Genomic DNA, 16,305 nt, shown 5'->3' with positions numbered 1-16,305 from the left:
TGCCGATCTTGTCGATCTTATCCAGCAGATTCGTCCGGTGGCAGCTGAATCAGATCAATTGCATGAGTAAGATTCTCTGGGGGCCAGAATCAAAATTTCGCCCCAGGGATTCTGAGTCGCCCGGGATGGTCCTTGCACTCCGGTCAATTTTGCGACGTCCAGCCTGTGCTAGAAGTGTAGAGTTCTTCATGGACGCCAGCGGTCGGCTCCGATGAACAAACCTTAGGGCGAAGAAACGCATGGTAATGCAAACACAAACTCAACGGAAGCCAAGGCCGGGATAGCTGGCTTGGAATCCGTAAAGGAGATGTGGTTGTAGGTTCATAGCCGGAAGGCAGATACATGACATGCAGCCTAGTAAGGAAGCGCTGAAAGCAACAAGACATCATGCAATATAGATATTCAGCCGGTCTGAATACCCTTCACATACAATGTATAACAATTGTGATCAATTCATGCATCCTTCCGTTCTGTCGTGCCTGGTGCTGTGTCGCATTCCTCATCACTTTCTGATCTTCTACAAGCCCTCTCCCAACCTACTCCCCCTCCTCAATCCCACCTAACCTCCCCACCTCTCTATCAACCCATCCCCCAACCCTCCCCACCACCTCCTCAATATTAACATCCACCTCCATCTCCTCCTCATCACTCTCATCCACAATCTCCTCCCACACATCCCTCATAACCTGGTACACCCAACACCCGCCCTTCATCACCGTGACATGTTCCCAATCATTCACGATCGGCCGTGTGTCGTCTAGCTCTTCGATTAGGTCGATGAGACTGGTCAGCGGCTCGGTTTGGTGGTCTGACAGGATGTTTTCGAGCGCGATGCGCGCGCCGCGGGTGAAAGGGGTGAGGTCGCGGGGGGTGAGTGGGGGGAAGGGCGCGAAGGTCTGGGGTGCGACGGCGGTTGGAGTTGTTGGAGAGGTAATAGATGGCGTGTCGTTTTTCGAGGGAGATGACGGAGATACCGGGCGTGAATCAGGTGAATCAGCGATAAGTGGAGGCGAAGGGCTGTTTGGTACTACGGCGGTTTCTGACCACGTGTCCGAGAAGACATTCTCTTCTGCGGGCATTGCGGTTTCTGCGGGAGGTGGCTCGAACAACTCAAAGGGTGAGGACATGGCACCTCTTCGCGGCCGTGTTGTAGTATTCCGCTTTGGCCGTGGAGCTACGGGAGCCTTTTCCCGCATCTTCTTGACTGACGGCGTTGGTGGTTTGGGCTTCCTTGCATCTTGCTGGGCCTTGGAGATGTTAGTAGGTTGCTTTCCACGTGTGGTCATTCCGCTTCGCGTCTGCCGGGGCTCGCGCGTCGTACCGTTCCTTGAGATGGGTTCCGGGTCGGCCATTTCGACATCGGCGTCCTTGTCTGATCCCACGGTCTCTTCCTTTCTGCCAAATACAAGTATCTTCAGTTTGCTCGTAGCCTTGGTCGCGGGCTTGGCTGCAGCTTTCCGCGTTTTTCGCATCGTCTCTGGCGCGATGATGTCGGTGGGGGCATCGTTCTCCATCTCCTCGCCCTCGTCATCTGAGTCTACAAATTCTGCACTCTTGTATTTACCCTTCGATTTCCCCCTCGATTTCCCCTCCGGGTTCCGTGGACGTCCGCGCTTGGGATGGAAATTGGGTATTGGGATTTGTACTGGGTTGGGCGCAGACGGTCTGCGGGTCTTGAGCTTGACGATGAGACTTGGCAGGTTGGTGGGATTTACGTTGTCGGGCGTCGGCGAGGGTAGGTCGGCAGATGGTTTGCTGGGTGTATTTTCAGTTTGCTGTCTGTCCGTTAGCTGGATTGATCTAGATGTAAGAAGCGGCATACTTACCCTGGATAACCTGCTACTCGCACGAGGATGTAAAGATGCTGCTACAGTGTTTTGCAGTTTCCCGCTCTTGGCTGTCGGTGATGAGGGTGTCGGTGAAAGCGTAGCGCTCGTGTCTCCCAATTCAGAATTGAGACCGAAGAGATGGCGCTTAGGATTCTTCGCGTCGCTATTGGGCGTGCCGTGGGTCAGGCGCATTCTCTTTTGCCTGGCTTCCACTGCGATAGCAATTCTGGCGGCTTCGATGTCTTTCGTCTTCTTTCTGCCTCTCTTGAGCTTGCCTTTTCCTTTGGATGGCTTTCCGTAGTCCGACTCGGATTCGTAGATTTGTTCTTCTGAGCTATCTAGCTCATCATATTCTAATAGCTCTCTCGATTCGATCACTTCTTCCATCTCATGTGACTGCTCGCGTGGCTGCTCATTTTGGTTGTCGGGTTGCTCGAGGGGTGTCGCATCTTTCACCAGAGACTCGTGCTCGGCAGTGCTTTCGCGTTCTGGGACTGACTCTGCATTGCGACGTGTGTTTTCGTCGTAAAGTGCTCCGATAGCATCGAGCACCCGCTGCAAGATAGAAACCACTGGCACTCCTGCTTTGATCGACTCCGGGACGTCTACGTCGATGGCAGTGTCGAAAGCGAGTCGGCCACGATGGTGAATGTCGGGTAGCAGCTCCAGTTGTGTCTCGAAGTTTTGTCTGCGCTTGTGAAGCTCTGCAAAGCTCCTAATGTCGTCAAGTGTCCCATTTTGAATCGCATCGTTGATTTCCTCTTGAGTGGAACCCATAGCTTGTTCTCGTGCTGCAACGAGGAGGCGGGGTGGAATAGAAGATAGGGATGGAAAGTGGGAAGCAGTGCGCGAACAGGAGTCGCAAACAGACCCTTTAGTCGTGACCCTTGCGCTAAATATTTCTTCAAGCTTGGGGGAGGGATTGACGATGTTGCGACACGGCAAGTTCAAAGACTACCTAGGTAAGTAAGTGGGAAGTGTGCTCGGGCCCCCTGTCCGACTCGTCACGGCCAATTTACTACATGCAGCGCAGCTGCCGGTCTTTTTAACACTCATAGTCGCGCCATCAAACGGATATTACAGCTGACAGTAATTAGATCGCTAAGATAAAAGGTCGATGGTCTCTTCTCCGCGTCTCCGCTCTTATTGAGCGTGATACTGATATTGTGATTTGCCCGTGCCGTAGGCGCGCTGTGACTTCTACGTTGAGCAATGTTGTAATGTTGTAGTCCGTAAAAGTCATTGGAGACCTCCAGGCTCATCGTCTGCGAAACTTTCCATGCACATGTACATACGGCTGAAGCCGACATTTGCTTGAAGGAAAGTGTACGTTCGTTGAGAGCCCCTACTGCAGGTTACTGGATCTCCTAGTGAAAATACTTTCCACATTTCTTACACCACAATGTAACTGAGTGAGCGTGAAGTAGACTCACTGGATGCTTCCAGAATGCCATTGGGTTGCAGCATGACTATTGCAGCAAACTTTGCCTTCTACATTAATACATTAAGCGCGATCATAGTAGCTCGATACTCACCATAGATCTTATTTAGTACGCACTACCGCCATAGACATCACTACCTAGGTAACCAGCATTTCTCGTACGAAGATAGTGACTAGCAGAAGCAGAAGAACAAGCAAGATATGAACCGGAGGAGAGAGCCTCGCCTTGTCGAGATGATATACATGAGCCCAGAGTGGAGCAAACTGAGCGAAGTTTTAACACACCAGCAAGCCTTTCGTGCCGGCGTGGACTACGTATGCGACATCCTCGTTGGCCTAGTCGGACATCCCGTCTTATGCTATCCTCCTTCGTCGGTCAGGACCGTTTCCACCAGCATCAACAGATATAGATCACACGTCAAAAGCTCCGGATCCAAAGGAAGAGCTTCTTCGTTATCATTTATTCAAGACTTTCATGCTGGTGCTGCGACGGCTTTGACAAACATGGAACTGAGAGCAGTAAACAGTCGACTTGAACGGGAAGCGAAAGAAATCATCACGTGTCTGGAGATGTTGGTACATCATGAGTTTGTACGTTTGATGGAGCTGGAGATATACGGAAGGCGGTCGGATCCGTACGCTACGCGAAGAATGGACGAGTTACGAACTGTCAGGCGGATGGTGGGTACGATAAAGCTGATGAGGTGAGTCTCAGAATTGAGGGCGATGGTGTCGGAAGTGAATTACGGTTCAAATATTCAGGTATGTCCTCCTTTGGCATGCTGAAATCGAGGTCTTGGTCATGTTCGCGATGTAGAGAAGAAAGAAGGAGCATTCGCGCGTGGTGACGTAATGCCGATGAGCCGATTGGCCAGGGTTCAAAGCTAATCCCAATCCAGACTAAGCCTCCTTTTGTGTGCTGAAAGTCAACAGAATCCCATTCATTGTCGTCTCCTCTGTGCGCATTCGTTCTCTACATGTTTTCACCATCGCACACTCGCTCGCCGAACTTCCTATCTGCACACACTACCAAATGTACAACGGATTACCTAGGTGTTGTGTTTATAATCAGCATACTGTGACAGCAAGGTCAAGGTGAAATGACAAAGCGTGCATTTCACACAACACAACAAGGCACTCGAACTGTATATTATGAGTCCCACCGTCGACGCAAGTCATTCTACGCCCCGTCGCTCAACTAACCATGTCTCAACCACCAGATGATCACCCAGCCACCGCTGTCGACGGATCTCAGAAACCCAAAAAGAAATCTAGAATTCCACGTCGAGACAATAACGCCACCCAGGACCATACCTGGCAGCTACCTAATACCAACAGCTTGGACAATCCATTTTTATACGCCACCACCCAATACACTATTCTTTCTAGTCTTGTCGAGCACCTTCGGCCCCAAGATGTTCTCCGACTAGCTCAAACTTCACAGACGGTGTACTCAAACTTGGACTTCTCAAGCGCCGCTAGCCGTACCAATCTCCGTACGAAGGTACTCTGTCCCGGCTTTGGCGTCCAACAACGTAAACTCAAACACAAGCCCGCTAGCGAAGGAGAATGGCACGTGCAAGCATCGTGTGGCAGCGAGATCAACGACCCAGATATGGAGAGCCGTCCGTGTGTCACCTGTGGTATGAACACTTGCGATGAATGCAGGTTACATGTGACGTACCATTCCATGACCGAGGATAATGGACCACACGGATTAAGGTGGTGGGCAGGCCATATTATGATGGCAAACACTCCCGTTCGCCTTCTCCCGCCTGTCGACGACTTCCACTGGTACCCACTAGATCCACTAGAAGACGTCGAGGAGGAGTCATGTTGGAAGGTACCGCTTGGCAAGGGCCGACCCCAGCATGACAGTGGCCGTGTCGGCTTGCCTTTTGACTCCAATGAAGCGGGCCAAGCCGAACCGCTTGACAACCTACTTGACCAGGATCTTGGCGACACTCTGCTGCCCAGATTCAAGGGTTCTTCATATGGGTCTTCCCGTACTAGGCCTATCGCTGGCCCGCTGGATCTAGTCGTTGCGGGCCGCTTGAAGCGGCTGTGCCCGACGTGCTCGACCACAGAGGTCAAGCACCAGTGTACTTGCACATTTCGAAAGCGGTTTCTCGATCGATGGCTGTGTATCGAATGCTATCTCAAGAACGAAGCTCGATTTGATCCTGCTCGAACGGTGAAGACGCTTAGGACAGATGAGCAAGGAGAATGTCCGTGTGGGAACCCGTTTGATTCACAGAATGAGGATTCGTGGTTCGTGTGCAAGTGGTGCGATGGCCGGGTGCTCGGGTCGTTCGAGAAAATGGACCGCGAGGAAGAGGAAAAGTCGTTTGTGCCGGACGAAGAGGACGAAGATAAAGAGGGTGCCTGGCCGGAAATGCTTCCACATGGAGACCGGTCTAATCTGGATGGCCGTCTGATCGACCAAGCGATCGAGGATGCCGGCTCTAAGGCGCCTGGTCTGTATCTACACATGGTGTGTCAAGAGGTGCTAAGCCGGAATCATCTTCTACAAATGGACGCATACAAAAAGAAAATGGAGGAGGGCAAGGACGAGGAATTTAGTTTCAAGTACCGCCATCATAGGTCGAGAAGTTTATGACGGAAGAGTTAGGGGCTCAGCTTACGATGTATATCGGAGCTGCTCCAATGTCATAGTATACACTAGCATCCACTCATAGTTCGATGAAAGTAGTCGAACAATAATGAGAGAGGCCAGACGATCGAAGCAAGATCTGTTTGCCACATACACTTCTTTGTGCTCAAACTATTTCTACCATAGCAAGCGTCCATGGGCTGATCTAGATATTCATATACGTCATCAAAGCGTATCATCCATGTTGTGCACTGAACATAAGCTTCTCAACTAGGAGGCGAACTTGTACTAGACATAGAGATCCACTCACATACACATACACTCTCATCTAATGTCTCACAACACATTCTTCCCCTTCCTAGACGATGCCGCCTACTCCCGTCGCCGCAACGCCGAACTCATGCTTGCGTACCAGCGGCAGAAGAACAAGATTCAAGCAATGGCACCCTTTCGTACGCCTGATTTGGAAGCGGAATACAGTACCAAGTACAGGGATCTACATGCAAAACTGGGCGGTGTGCAAGAGCGCGACAACATTGTGAGGGAGGCGATGAGAATGACTCTGGGGAACATGACGCGGGATGAGATCACAACTTGGAGCTTGAGGAGTGAAGCATATGGTAGCGAGAGTAGGCACCCGACAGGTGCGACATAGCACATGATGGGGGTAATGGGGTGACAGTTGTCTGTGAAAGTTATGGTAGTGAGGAGATGTATTATTGATACGAACATTCTGTGCTTCTAAATGCTAGCCATTCTTGAGCGCCGATGATGCAAATACTGATGCTACGCCAGACCGAGACACCAATTACGCTAATACGCCCGACATGCAAAACGCCATTACCCGAGATGGGTCAAAAGAAAAAAACGACGACGCAGACATCTATGCTTCTTCTTGGGCCGCTGGCATCGCTGACCATGCAGTCGATGTACAACTCGTGCGCGCCTCGTGCTCATCAGCCTTCCTCGCATCGCGAACCGCAGCGTCAACGGCGTCGTGAAGATCAAGATGGAAGAACGGCCTATCAACCCCGTAAATCGGGTAAAACTTCTGCTTCTCACTCGTAGAAGACAACTGCACTTCAAGTGCATTCGTCTCGGTTGAGTCCTTGCCCTGTTCTTCATCTCCGGCTCCCATCTGTCTCCGGGCAGCTTCAACTTCTTTGTGCTCTTCGCATGTCGCGCCTGCGAGACTTGCCGACACGGTGTAGGCTGGACACCAGTTTCCTGTGTACTCTGCAGTTACAACAGCAGGGAAACCAAAACCTGCAAAGGCTAGCGCTTTGCGTGTCCACCGGTTGTGAACACCAGCAAAGTGCCATTCTACCAAACCGGGCGCTGCATGGCGATCAAGCGTCTCGCGTAAGCTCTTCAATCCGTCGATGCTGGTAATGTCGAGAATATTGACGGTGGAGAAGTCAAGAACAACGGCTCGCAAGACGGGCAGACATGACGACTCTTCGATGAGCTTCTCCGTGGGTGGCGCGTCGCACCACAAACGATCGCATGCGCGGATACCGTCATCCGCTTGAGTCCGGCGGGTGTTTGAGGTTATGTAAGAGGCAAGGTAGTCAACATGATAAGCTTGGTTGATGTAGTTGAAGTTCTCGCTGAAACGATAGATAAAGACGCCGGGGTATGCCGGCTCCACGGTGACGTTCGGGTTATGGTTGTCTGTGACGTCGTAGGGTATATACACTTGCCGAGCTTCCTGCATAGCTACAGCACGATGCGTCTGTTCCCCGTGTGGTTGTGAAGACAACGACGCGCTTGATGTCGACACGGACTGATCGCAGAGGCGGTCGTCGCGCACGATGCGCGTCACCTCAACAGCACCCCGGAATTTGCCTGGGCTTTTCGCCATGCGGACGAGCAGCATTGCAAAGGAGAGTCCGACAGTAATGTAGATCGCCGTCTCGAGATCGGTGAAGAATGCGATGACGACACCACAAACCCAGATGAATAGCTCGAACGGCGACAGCTGGTAGTACTTGTGCAAGTCCTTTGGTCCCTTGATCAAATCGACGGTGGAGTGTATGATCAGACCAGCAAGCGCTGCGTTCGGGATGTAGTAGAAGACAGCTGTAAGCGCATACAACGCCAGCACTAGGACCACTGCGCTGAAGACGCCGGATAATGGAGTGCGCACTGCAGCCTTGGAGAGAACAGCAGAAGCACCGAAAGAGCCTGTGCACACATAACCACCCACAAAAGGACTCAGTATGTTGGCAGCGGCTTGTGCGATCATCTCCTGTGAAGGGATGACAGTATAATTGTGTTTGCGTCCGAAGTTCTTGGCGATGGCGATGTGTTCGACGATAAGGATGATGATGATCGCCGGGAGTTCTGTAGCCACCAAGCCGAAGAGCTTTCCGTCCATCTTTGGTACACCTGCATGACTGAAACCCTTCTCAATATGACCCACGATCCGGAACTTCTCTTCGCCTGTAGGTGTCGTCCTATGTACCAGCCAGCTGATAAGCGTGTAGAGCAAGATAGTAAACGTGAGACGTAGCGAGGAGATCATAGACCACATCTTCTTCTTTCGAGGTTGTCGCACCTCCATCTTAGCGCATAGGTCCTTGATCAAGTATAGGAGTACGATGGATGTGATACCGATCGCCGCATCCAGTCTTGCCGTGGGTAAGCCCTTCAAGAAGTTGACGTACACCTTGTACGGAGACTCACGCGTGTTGATCCCTGTAATGCCCATCAAAGTCGGCAGCTGTGTCGAGATGATAGTAATACTGGCCGAGGTGACGAATGCTGAGATGGGAATGTACGGGATGAACTCGATGATGAAGCCGAGACGAAGGATACCGAAGACGAGAATAATGGCGCCAGCAAGGAAGCTTAGCGCATGTGCAATCTCCTGAGGTTGATACACCCCTGGGTGTTCCGCTTCAACTTTGCTGACGGCGCTTCCAATCAGTAAGGACCCAACTGCTGTCGTCTGTTCTTGGATTAGCTGGTTACGGCATAGTGAAATGAATGGCTTACACCGATGACGATATCTCTAGATGTACCAAAGATCCAATATAAACACGCGCCTGTAAACGTAGTGTAAAGACCAAAGGCGGGTGACAGCCGCGCAAGCGAAGCATATGCCATGGCTTGTGGAACGACGACAAGACCGACCGTGATACCTTCATTTTCTTTAGCAATGGCCAGCAAGGGGTCCAGGTGTTTTGTAAATACCAGCGATAGCATCTCCAGCCAGCCAATGTAAGTTATACCGCCTCAGCCACCGTGCGCTCGGAAATAGTTCGCGTACATACTCTGCGGCGCCATGTGAAGTGGGAATGAATTCGCGGAACCATTCTGCTACCGATGGATCCTCTTCGATGTACGTCTCCCCAACTGTTTCGTGCGCTATGTCCTTAAGGGAAGTCCTCTGCGCGCTGCGGTCTTCTGAAAAGGTGGGTAGAAATTTCATTATTCTGCTGCTCATGTCCGTAATTATGTGTGTGGATGGGACCAGGCTACCAGAGAAAGACTGCGACCTTAAATTGGTAGGCGCATATACGCCGAGTCAAAGTGATGTAACAAGAATGAGGGTTGTGGTAGTTGCGTCCGGTGAAACTCGGTACGCCAATTTGGCAGGTGGTGGAATTAATACAATGACAAAGTTGTTTGCAGAGAGAAAAGAGGAAATCACCAGGTTATGAGTAGACGGACCGAGCGTCTCTGTAGGAATCGGGACGTGTTATCCATTGAATTGACGCACAGTCATGCGCTGTGCTTGGAGCATTTCACCGATGGTCCGAAAGTTCTCTTCGGGCGAGAGGTCTTGGCAGATGTCGCGCCGATAAGATACTGCAACTCACCGCTGTCACTGCCATCTCGAAACGCGATACGCGTCTGAATCGCCATGATTCGGTTTCTTCGAAAGTATTGGGTCACTCTCGTCGTGTTTTGACGTCTTCGTACGTTCAATACGCGTAGTGTATATATCCAGTCGCGACGCGTAGAGCTCGGTACCTCGCCGGCAGGTCTGGCGAGATCCGCGGATTCACGAACACATCTTGGCAAAACGGAAGTCGGTGTGGCAAAGCCGCAATTGGACGATGTTGGGACGTGAGGAGGTGCAGGTGATGATGGGGATGCGGCGACGAAGCGATCAGGAACAGTGTTCTGGTCCATGTGTCAGTGCCAAGCTTCACGCCACGACACTACGGCAAGCTTCAGGGGTCCACTTCGAGCAAGTGGTCGTGCGCGCTGCGGGGGGAACCAACAGTTTCGTCACCTGGTCATCTGGATGTTCGACTGACAGACGACATGAAGCTATCGCTGGCTCAATTATTGGTGTATCGACCAGAATACGTTCTTTGATCTGCTGCTATGTGTGTAAATACCTAGGTAGGCTAGAGACTTCTCCCGAGGAAGAGCGGTCACGGGGAATTCCTACAACTAGACGCAACAAGCAAATGTACATCGCATATGGCGATCATCTTCCAAGGTTGGTATGTATCTTGCCGAACGGGACTAAGTTCACGCATTCACCGGTGGTGCCCTGCGTGATTCTACATGGACAAGCGTGCAGTAGACTCAGGACTCTTAGTCCAGTCCCCATGGATCTTCGAAGCCAGCAGCTGACTCGACGTCTTCCAGATCTGGTAGATCATCGTCATCGTCATCGTCGCCATCTTCGTCCTCGCCTTCGTCCTCGTCCTCGTCCTCTGAAACGTCCCCCGCGTGAGCATGCATAGAGTCCTTCTCGTCGCAGATACAGCAAGTACATTCAACGTGCTCACCCTGGATTCTCTTCCACTGGCGGATCATAGCTCGTCCCAAACGTTCTCCGCGGATGCACTCGCCGTTCACGTACACCGAAAGAGACCCGTCGCGGTTCTCAGCGTAGCCAAACTCGTCTAGAGGTAGACCCGCAAAGTCAGCCGCCGAATGGTCCTCCTCGTCATCTCCGTTCTCGAGTTCCTCTTCTTCTTCTTCGCTGTTATATTCGGCGTTCTCACTGGTGGCATCATCCTCGGTGCCCTGCTCGAGCTCTGTGATCTCGCCTTTGCACCAGTTGCACATGACTTTTGGCATGATGTCTGGTGTGAACTCCGTTCCGCAGCTACACACATGGATGTGGCCTTGTCCGACCTCGCTTGCTTTTACAACATGGCAGCGTAGCTTGTCATCAACGTTTACCTCCTCGATGTAGCAGTGCATACACAACCATCGGTCTAGGAAGCGCTTCCGTAGGGTGCAGGAACAAGGCGCCACACCTTGATTCTGGCGTTCCAGATAACAGGAAGGGCATGCGAGGTCTTTGCGCTTGTTGACAGTCAGATTGAGAAATGAGACGATGTTATTGCCAGAGTAGGGGAATTGTGTACGCCCACGGGGACTGATGAACTGGTGGGTGCCCAAATTCAGATCGAGAATCGGCTCAATCGGCTCGGGATCGCCTAGAGCACCGATATCTAGGGGAATGTGCACGCGGCCCTGGTCATGGCGAGGTAGCATCTCCTTGACAGGTAGATGCCAGGCGCTGCCATCGGAGTTCTTAGGTGGATATACTGCAACAGCCGTGGGGTTGAGGAAGTAGTAGCCTGCCCACCATCGACGCTGATCGAGCCCAGAATCGTCTGTCATGAAGTTGTAGAAAACATGGATGCGGCACTCGTCGCAAGTGTTAACACCACATCCCACACACGGGTGTGACTCTGCTCCAAATCCACCTCTCTGGCAAACCATCACAGGGTGGAATGTCTTCGCTGGACAGGGGCAATGAGTAGACATCCTGACGAACGAACCGAATCCGGAGCACAGTGTCTTGGAAAGAAGATTGGCTTTTGCGCTCGCATCGTCCATGCGAAGGTGGCCATGAACAGTTTGGCAGAGCTGGGTAAGAGTGACGAGTCTCTCCGGTACCAGGAGCGGGACTAGGGCCTGCAGATCAGAATTAGTAAGGCGCATAGATTGAGAGGCTCACGGACGTATGCCTTACTTCTTGTATAGGGTACAAAGCCAGAGCGACCGCGAGGGGATTGGTGATGTTTGATACCGCCGGCGGTAGCGTCCAGGCGCGCTGCGCTGTCTGCTGCACTGACGACATCGCACAAAGCCTTCTTGAATGCTTTCAGAACTGCGGAGAGTGTTGAAGCAGTCGCAATCGCAGTAGAGCACGCCTGCACTGTCTGCTTCGTCGAAAGGATCGTTCAGGTACGTCTGTTCGATTGGCGTTTGGGGTTACTTCCACATTGCAGGGGCGCGAAAGTGGAAGACGGGAGTGAGTGCAAAACGAAATCAGGTAGGTACCCGAGTGACGTCGTCGCGAAGTAAGAGCAGGAGAGCTGCGTGGCCCAAGTAGGCAGTCGCACATGGCACGTGCGCCAGTAGCAAACAAACACAATATCCACCCCCAAGTGAGATTAACAGCCACGGTGTCATGCCAACCTGGGGAAAAGTTGAAAAGGTCTGCAAGCTAATACAAAGTAGGAGACCTGACGTTGATGTAGGCTCCGGGCCTGTTCAATCTTTTTCCATGTATGAGTTGCCACGTTCAATTCGTTGTTCAGCAACCTAGCCTCTCCAAGTGAGACCTTATATTAGTCGACCCTGTCTCACCTAGAATTGCATTGGCAATTTACTCCTTATCACACACTTCCGACATTTCCCACGATCCCTTTTAGAAGCTCAGGGACCATAACCGCGGCATCACCTTTGAACATCCAGTCGCCCGCCCAAACGCATCCAGGCTCGTCATGATACTCTTCTATATTGAAATATGCGACCCTCGCACCAGCGTTCCGAGCCTTGGGTATATACATCGCCGCCGGAAGGACGACGCCACTCGTACCGATTACTAGCAACAGGTCGAGAGGTTCAGAACAGACGAAAGTGTGTATAGCCTCGGTGAGGTTGCTCGGTAAACTTTCGCCGAAGAGTACAACGCTCGGTCGCATGAGGCTGTCGCACCGGGGGCAATGAGGGAGCTGGGTATGATCGAGAGGAGGCAGAGGGACGGACGCGTCGCTGATGTCGGATGTGATCGTGAGCGCCTCGGTGGCAGGATAGGAGACGGGCGTATTGTAGTCGCAACGTTCGGTAGAGTCTGAGGCGTGCTTGCTGCATTTCATCTCGAACAGGGTGCCGTGCACTTGCGCGACCTGCTCGTCCGGTATGCCCGCTCGTTGACATAGACCTAGGTATTGTTAGTGGACATTGTTCCGGCCTCTAGCCTTGAAAGCCTGCTTACCATCGATGTTCTGATTGATTGCGAAGAATCCACTCTTTTCCTTTGCGAGTTTCGCAAGCGCGATGTGCCCCCGGTTTGGCTTTGCCTCTTGCGCGCGCTTCATCCGATCGCTGAAGAACCACCATACCTTCACCGGGTCTTGCGCCAGGGCCTCGATATTCGAAAGCTCTTGAGGCTCTATACCTCTCCATCTTCTATCATCGCCGCGAAAGGTCGAAAGCCCCGAAGCGACCGACAACCCAGCACCCACGAGGGCTAGAACACGTTTCGACGATCGCAGGTACTGTGTGAAGGATGTGAACTCGTCCATGTCGATCTCAAGCGTCGGATCGGGGGTGGACGTCCCGCGGAACTTGCGCATCTCTTGCTTCGCTCGAAGTGCTGATGTCGCCTTCGATTTGGTAGATGATGAAGTCTGGGGCTTTCGAGGCGGGTTGGGGTTGATCTCTCCGAGCGCAGTCGCCATTTCCTTGGTATGGAAACTGCTTTCCGCTGTAGAAGATGCGTCGCTCGTCATGGTGTTGGGTATGCCGTTGATGCATAATGAAGCCTTTGAGCAATGTACCTAGGTATACTGAGTGGACGCCTTACATTGTTTGAGATGACTCATATGAGCTTGATGTATCCGCCCACATCGCATTGATCAAATTGCAATGACTCTGATCTCTACGCTAGAATCGTTGGGTACATTGCAACGCTAATCTGCCGGAGGCGTCTGAGGTGGAAACCTTGGAACGCATCGATGCATAACCATGGTAACAGTAGTGAGTGCGCGATGTGTGTTTGCAAGGTGGCTCACATCTCGTTTCTCTGGAAGTAGGAGACCTGTAAGTCGAGGATATCTGAACAAGGACTCAGGTCATGACTATCGGCCGTACGTGATCTGTGGGAAATGCGCCGCGTCGGTGACGCGTGACCTCGGGAAGCTCAACGCGCCCATTCCAGGCGCGCGTTAATCAGCGCCCGGAAATCATGGAAATCTCATCAGCGGTTGAGGGGTGTTGCAACAGGTGTTGTACCATTAAGCTGAACGTCGCAACCGTACAGTGTTAGAATGGATTTTGCGAGGTCTGCCCGTAGTATTGAGAACCGAGGCGCAAGCATGCGCGAGGCGGGCTGGAAATGACGCGTAAAATACGCTAATTACGTCAGCGATGCGGCTGACTCTCATCCGACCACCCTCTTGCCGGCAAGTCTCATCTCACCTTCCAGAAATCCGTATCAGCCATTTGCTTCTTCGGAGGATTCCAATTGACCCACGTCCTGTGAATTACACGTCGACGTACTCTCTAGATCCCAACAACATTATTGATCTGTCACTATGATGCACAATGCCACCACGCGTACCCCCGAACCATCCTCGTCTCCCACACCACAGCACTCTACCGAACGTCTACAAAACCGTTACAGCTTATTATATATATCCTGACTAGTCCCAGTGGTATACGGCGGCAATATCGAGTCCGACCAAATGGATGACTGTTTGCTGTCTTTCTCCCACTCCGCCTAACATTTCCGGCCTCCCTAACGCGATTGCGATACGGTCACACTCAGAGGCTACGTCAACATTGGTTAGCGTGACAGCATGTTCAATGCGGGGGAATACATACAATCCAGACTGCCGAAGTCTTTTGCTTGCAATGGGAAGTCGATGATGGGCTCATTTGTTTTGATGTTGCGCATGTGACCCATTCTCATGTCCGGATATTTGTATGTACTGTGATAACGGCGCATCGTGGTGTTCCAGATACTAACACGTACTCATCAATATGTCGTCCTCTAGTCTGAATCCTCTGACATCACTTACTGTGCCTGAACCTGTTTGTTGAGAGCGATGTATTTGACATCCAGTCGATGTACCCTTTCGTCTAATTCCAAGACTTGCACCCGAAGATTTTGGAAAGCTGCCTTGATGGCTCCCTCGCGTTGAGCCTCTGGGAGGTTTGAGAAGCTGCGGAGTTGGGCTGCAGTTGTCTCAAGCTGCAACGCGATATCGTAGGGGGTCTCCATGATGGCAGTGGTATGTTCATGTATGCGATGGTTGTGCGAATTCGAAGTGGTCTTTATTAACCGAGGGGCTCACCAGTCTTTAACAGCAAGTCGCAAAGTCTGTGCATCTGCGAAAGGATATTCGCGGGCTTTCCAGAATATTCAGTATTGCGCGCTCTCCCTCGTGGTGGCTCTTGGTTGGTTCAAGCTCTCGATCCCCTCACAATCGTTACCTCACGTCGACCAAACATCCACTGAAGGGTCTCTTCAACATCATCTGATCTTGAATACCAACTTCAACATGCGCAACAGACGAGCTGAGCTCGCCTTTCTCGAGTCGCAGCTACACTCTACAGTCGGTCAGCTGCATGCCATTTCCATCGTCCCTTTGACTGCTGCTATGGAGTCCGCTACTGTCCGCATCGATATCAAGAACATACAGCAACGCCTTGTCTCCCTCGAAAGGACGGTTGTAGGTCTCCACGACAATGTGTTGCTTCTTCGAGCTTCTATGGATGCCGAAAGTCGCACACTGTCTATTGTGTACAAAGATTTGTTGGTCAGAAAAGCGAGGTGAGTGCGCATAACGCTATGCTTTATTGTCGTACTAGAACTTGATAGGGAGCACAACACACACGCGACAGCCTATAATGCTCAAGCCGACCGACATACGATTCTGCTATCTATCCACAATCCGAAAACAAATGAGCCCATTCGTGGTTTTCCCGAGACTTTGGAATGTATTGACAATATGGGGGGTAAGTACAAGCTGTGGCGTGGGCTATCGACAAGTACGAAGCTGACCAACCATTCTTGTAGATCATCAGCTCGAATATCTGTTCCGCGGACTTGACCCCAATCATGTTCCGAGCTCTTGGACTCTTGAACAAGGGCGAGCGCGGCTAATGGCTATTATCCAGGGTGTCGAGGAGGTTCGACTAGCCGAGCCACTACCTTCGAGGACTCTGGAGCATCAGTCACAAGATTAATAGCAGAATGGGAAGAATGAACTCTATGCGCAAGCACATAGCTGCCATGCCGAGTCGCTAGTCACGGTGCAGGAAATAGACGGTTCGGAGACTTGGATTTCGAGATAAATAAGGACTACTGCACGTCGTTGTAGTCAAACTCTTCGGGGATTCCGAAATATATCAGCCTGGACCCAAATTATAGACCACCGCGTAGTCTGTTAAAGCTCGGCTGTGTAGTGCTGCCCAGTGGTGGA

General features: G+C 51.7%; 5 protein-coding genes across 5 annotated transcripts; 1 reads left to right on the top strand and 4 right to left on the bottom strand.

Moving 5' to 3' along the window:
* Window positions 1-536: 536 nt before the first annotated feature.
* On the bottom strand, window positions 537-2,606 carry J4E90_005190 (uncharacterized protein; the record flags this gene model as incomplete). The annotated part of the gene is made up of 2 exons (XM_051434746.1): window positions 537-1,775; window positions 1,827-2,606. The coding sequence occupies 2 exons, from the start codon at window positions 2,604-2,606 to the stop codon at window positions 537-539; spliced, it is 2,019 nt and encodes a 672-aa protein (XP_051290770.1).
* Window positions 2,607-5,014: 2,408 nt separating this feature from the next.
* J4E90_005189 (uncharacterized protein) lies at window positions 5,015-5,890 on the top strand (the record flags this gene model as incomplete). Its single annotated transcript, XM_051434745.1, has 1 exon — window positions 5,015-5,890. One exon carries the CDS (start codon window positions 5,015-5,017, stop codon window positions 5,888-5,890), a length of 876 nt encoding a protein of 291 aa, XP_051290769.1.
* An 877-nt stretch (window positions 5,891-6,767) lies between these two features.
* J4E90_005188 (uncharacterized protein) lies at window positions 6,768-9,335 on the bottom strand (the record flags this gene model as incomplete). Its single annotated transcript, XM_051434744.1, has 3 exons — window positions 6,768-8,837; window positions 8,885-9,030; window positions 9,083-9,335. 3 exons carry the CDS (start codon window positions 9,333-9,335, stop codon window positions 6,768-6,770), a joined length of 2,469 nt encoding a protein of 822 aa, XP_051290768.1.
* Window positions 9,336-10,441: 1,106 nt separating this feature from the next.
* On the bottom strand, window positions 10,442-11,948 carry J4E90_005187 (uncharacterized protein; the record flags this gene model as incomplete). Its single annotated transcript, XM_051434743.1, has 2 exons — window positions 10,442-11,782; window positions 11,940-11,948. 2 exons carry the CDS (start codon window positions 11,946-11,948, stop codon window positions 10,442-10,444), a joined length of 1,350 nt encoding a protein of 449 aa, XP_051290767.1.
* Window positions 11,949-12,489: 541 nt separating this feature from the next.
* J4E90_005186 (uncharacterized protein) lies at window positions 12,490-13,608 on the bottom strand (the record flags this gene model as incomplete). The annotated part of the gene is made up of 2 exons (XM_051434742.1): window positions 12,490-13,037; window positions 13,092-13,608. The coding sequence occupies 2 exons, from the start codon at window positions 13,606-13,608 to the stop codon at window positions 12,490-12,492; spliced, it is 1,065 nt and encodes a 354-aa protein (XP_051290766.1).
* Window positions 13,609-16,305: the final 2,697 nt, after the last annotated feature.

Source organism: Alternaria incomplexa (genome assembly GCF_024043165.1).
Source record: "Alternaria incomplexa strain BMP 0042 chromosome Unknown scaffold_7, whole genome shotgun sequence".
Lineage (NCBI taxonomy): Eukaryota > Fungi > Ascomycota > Dothideomycetes > Pleosporales > Pleosporaceae > Alternaria > Alternaria incomplexa.
This window is presented reverse-complemented; position numbering and strand designations above follow the sequence as displayed.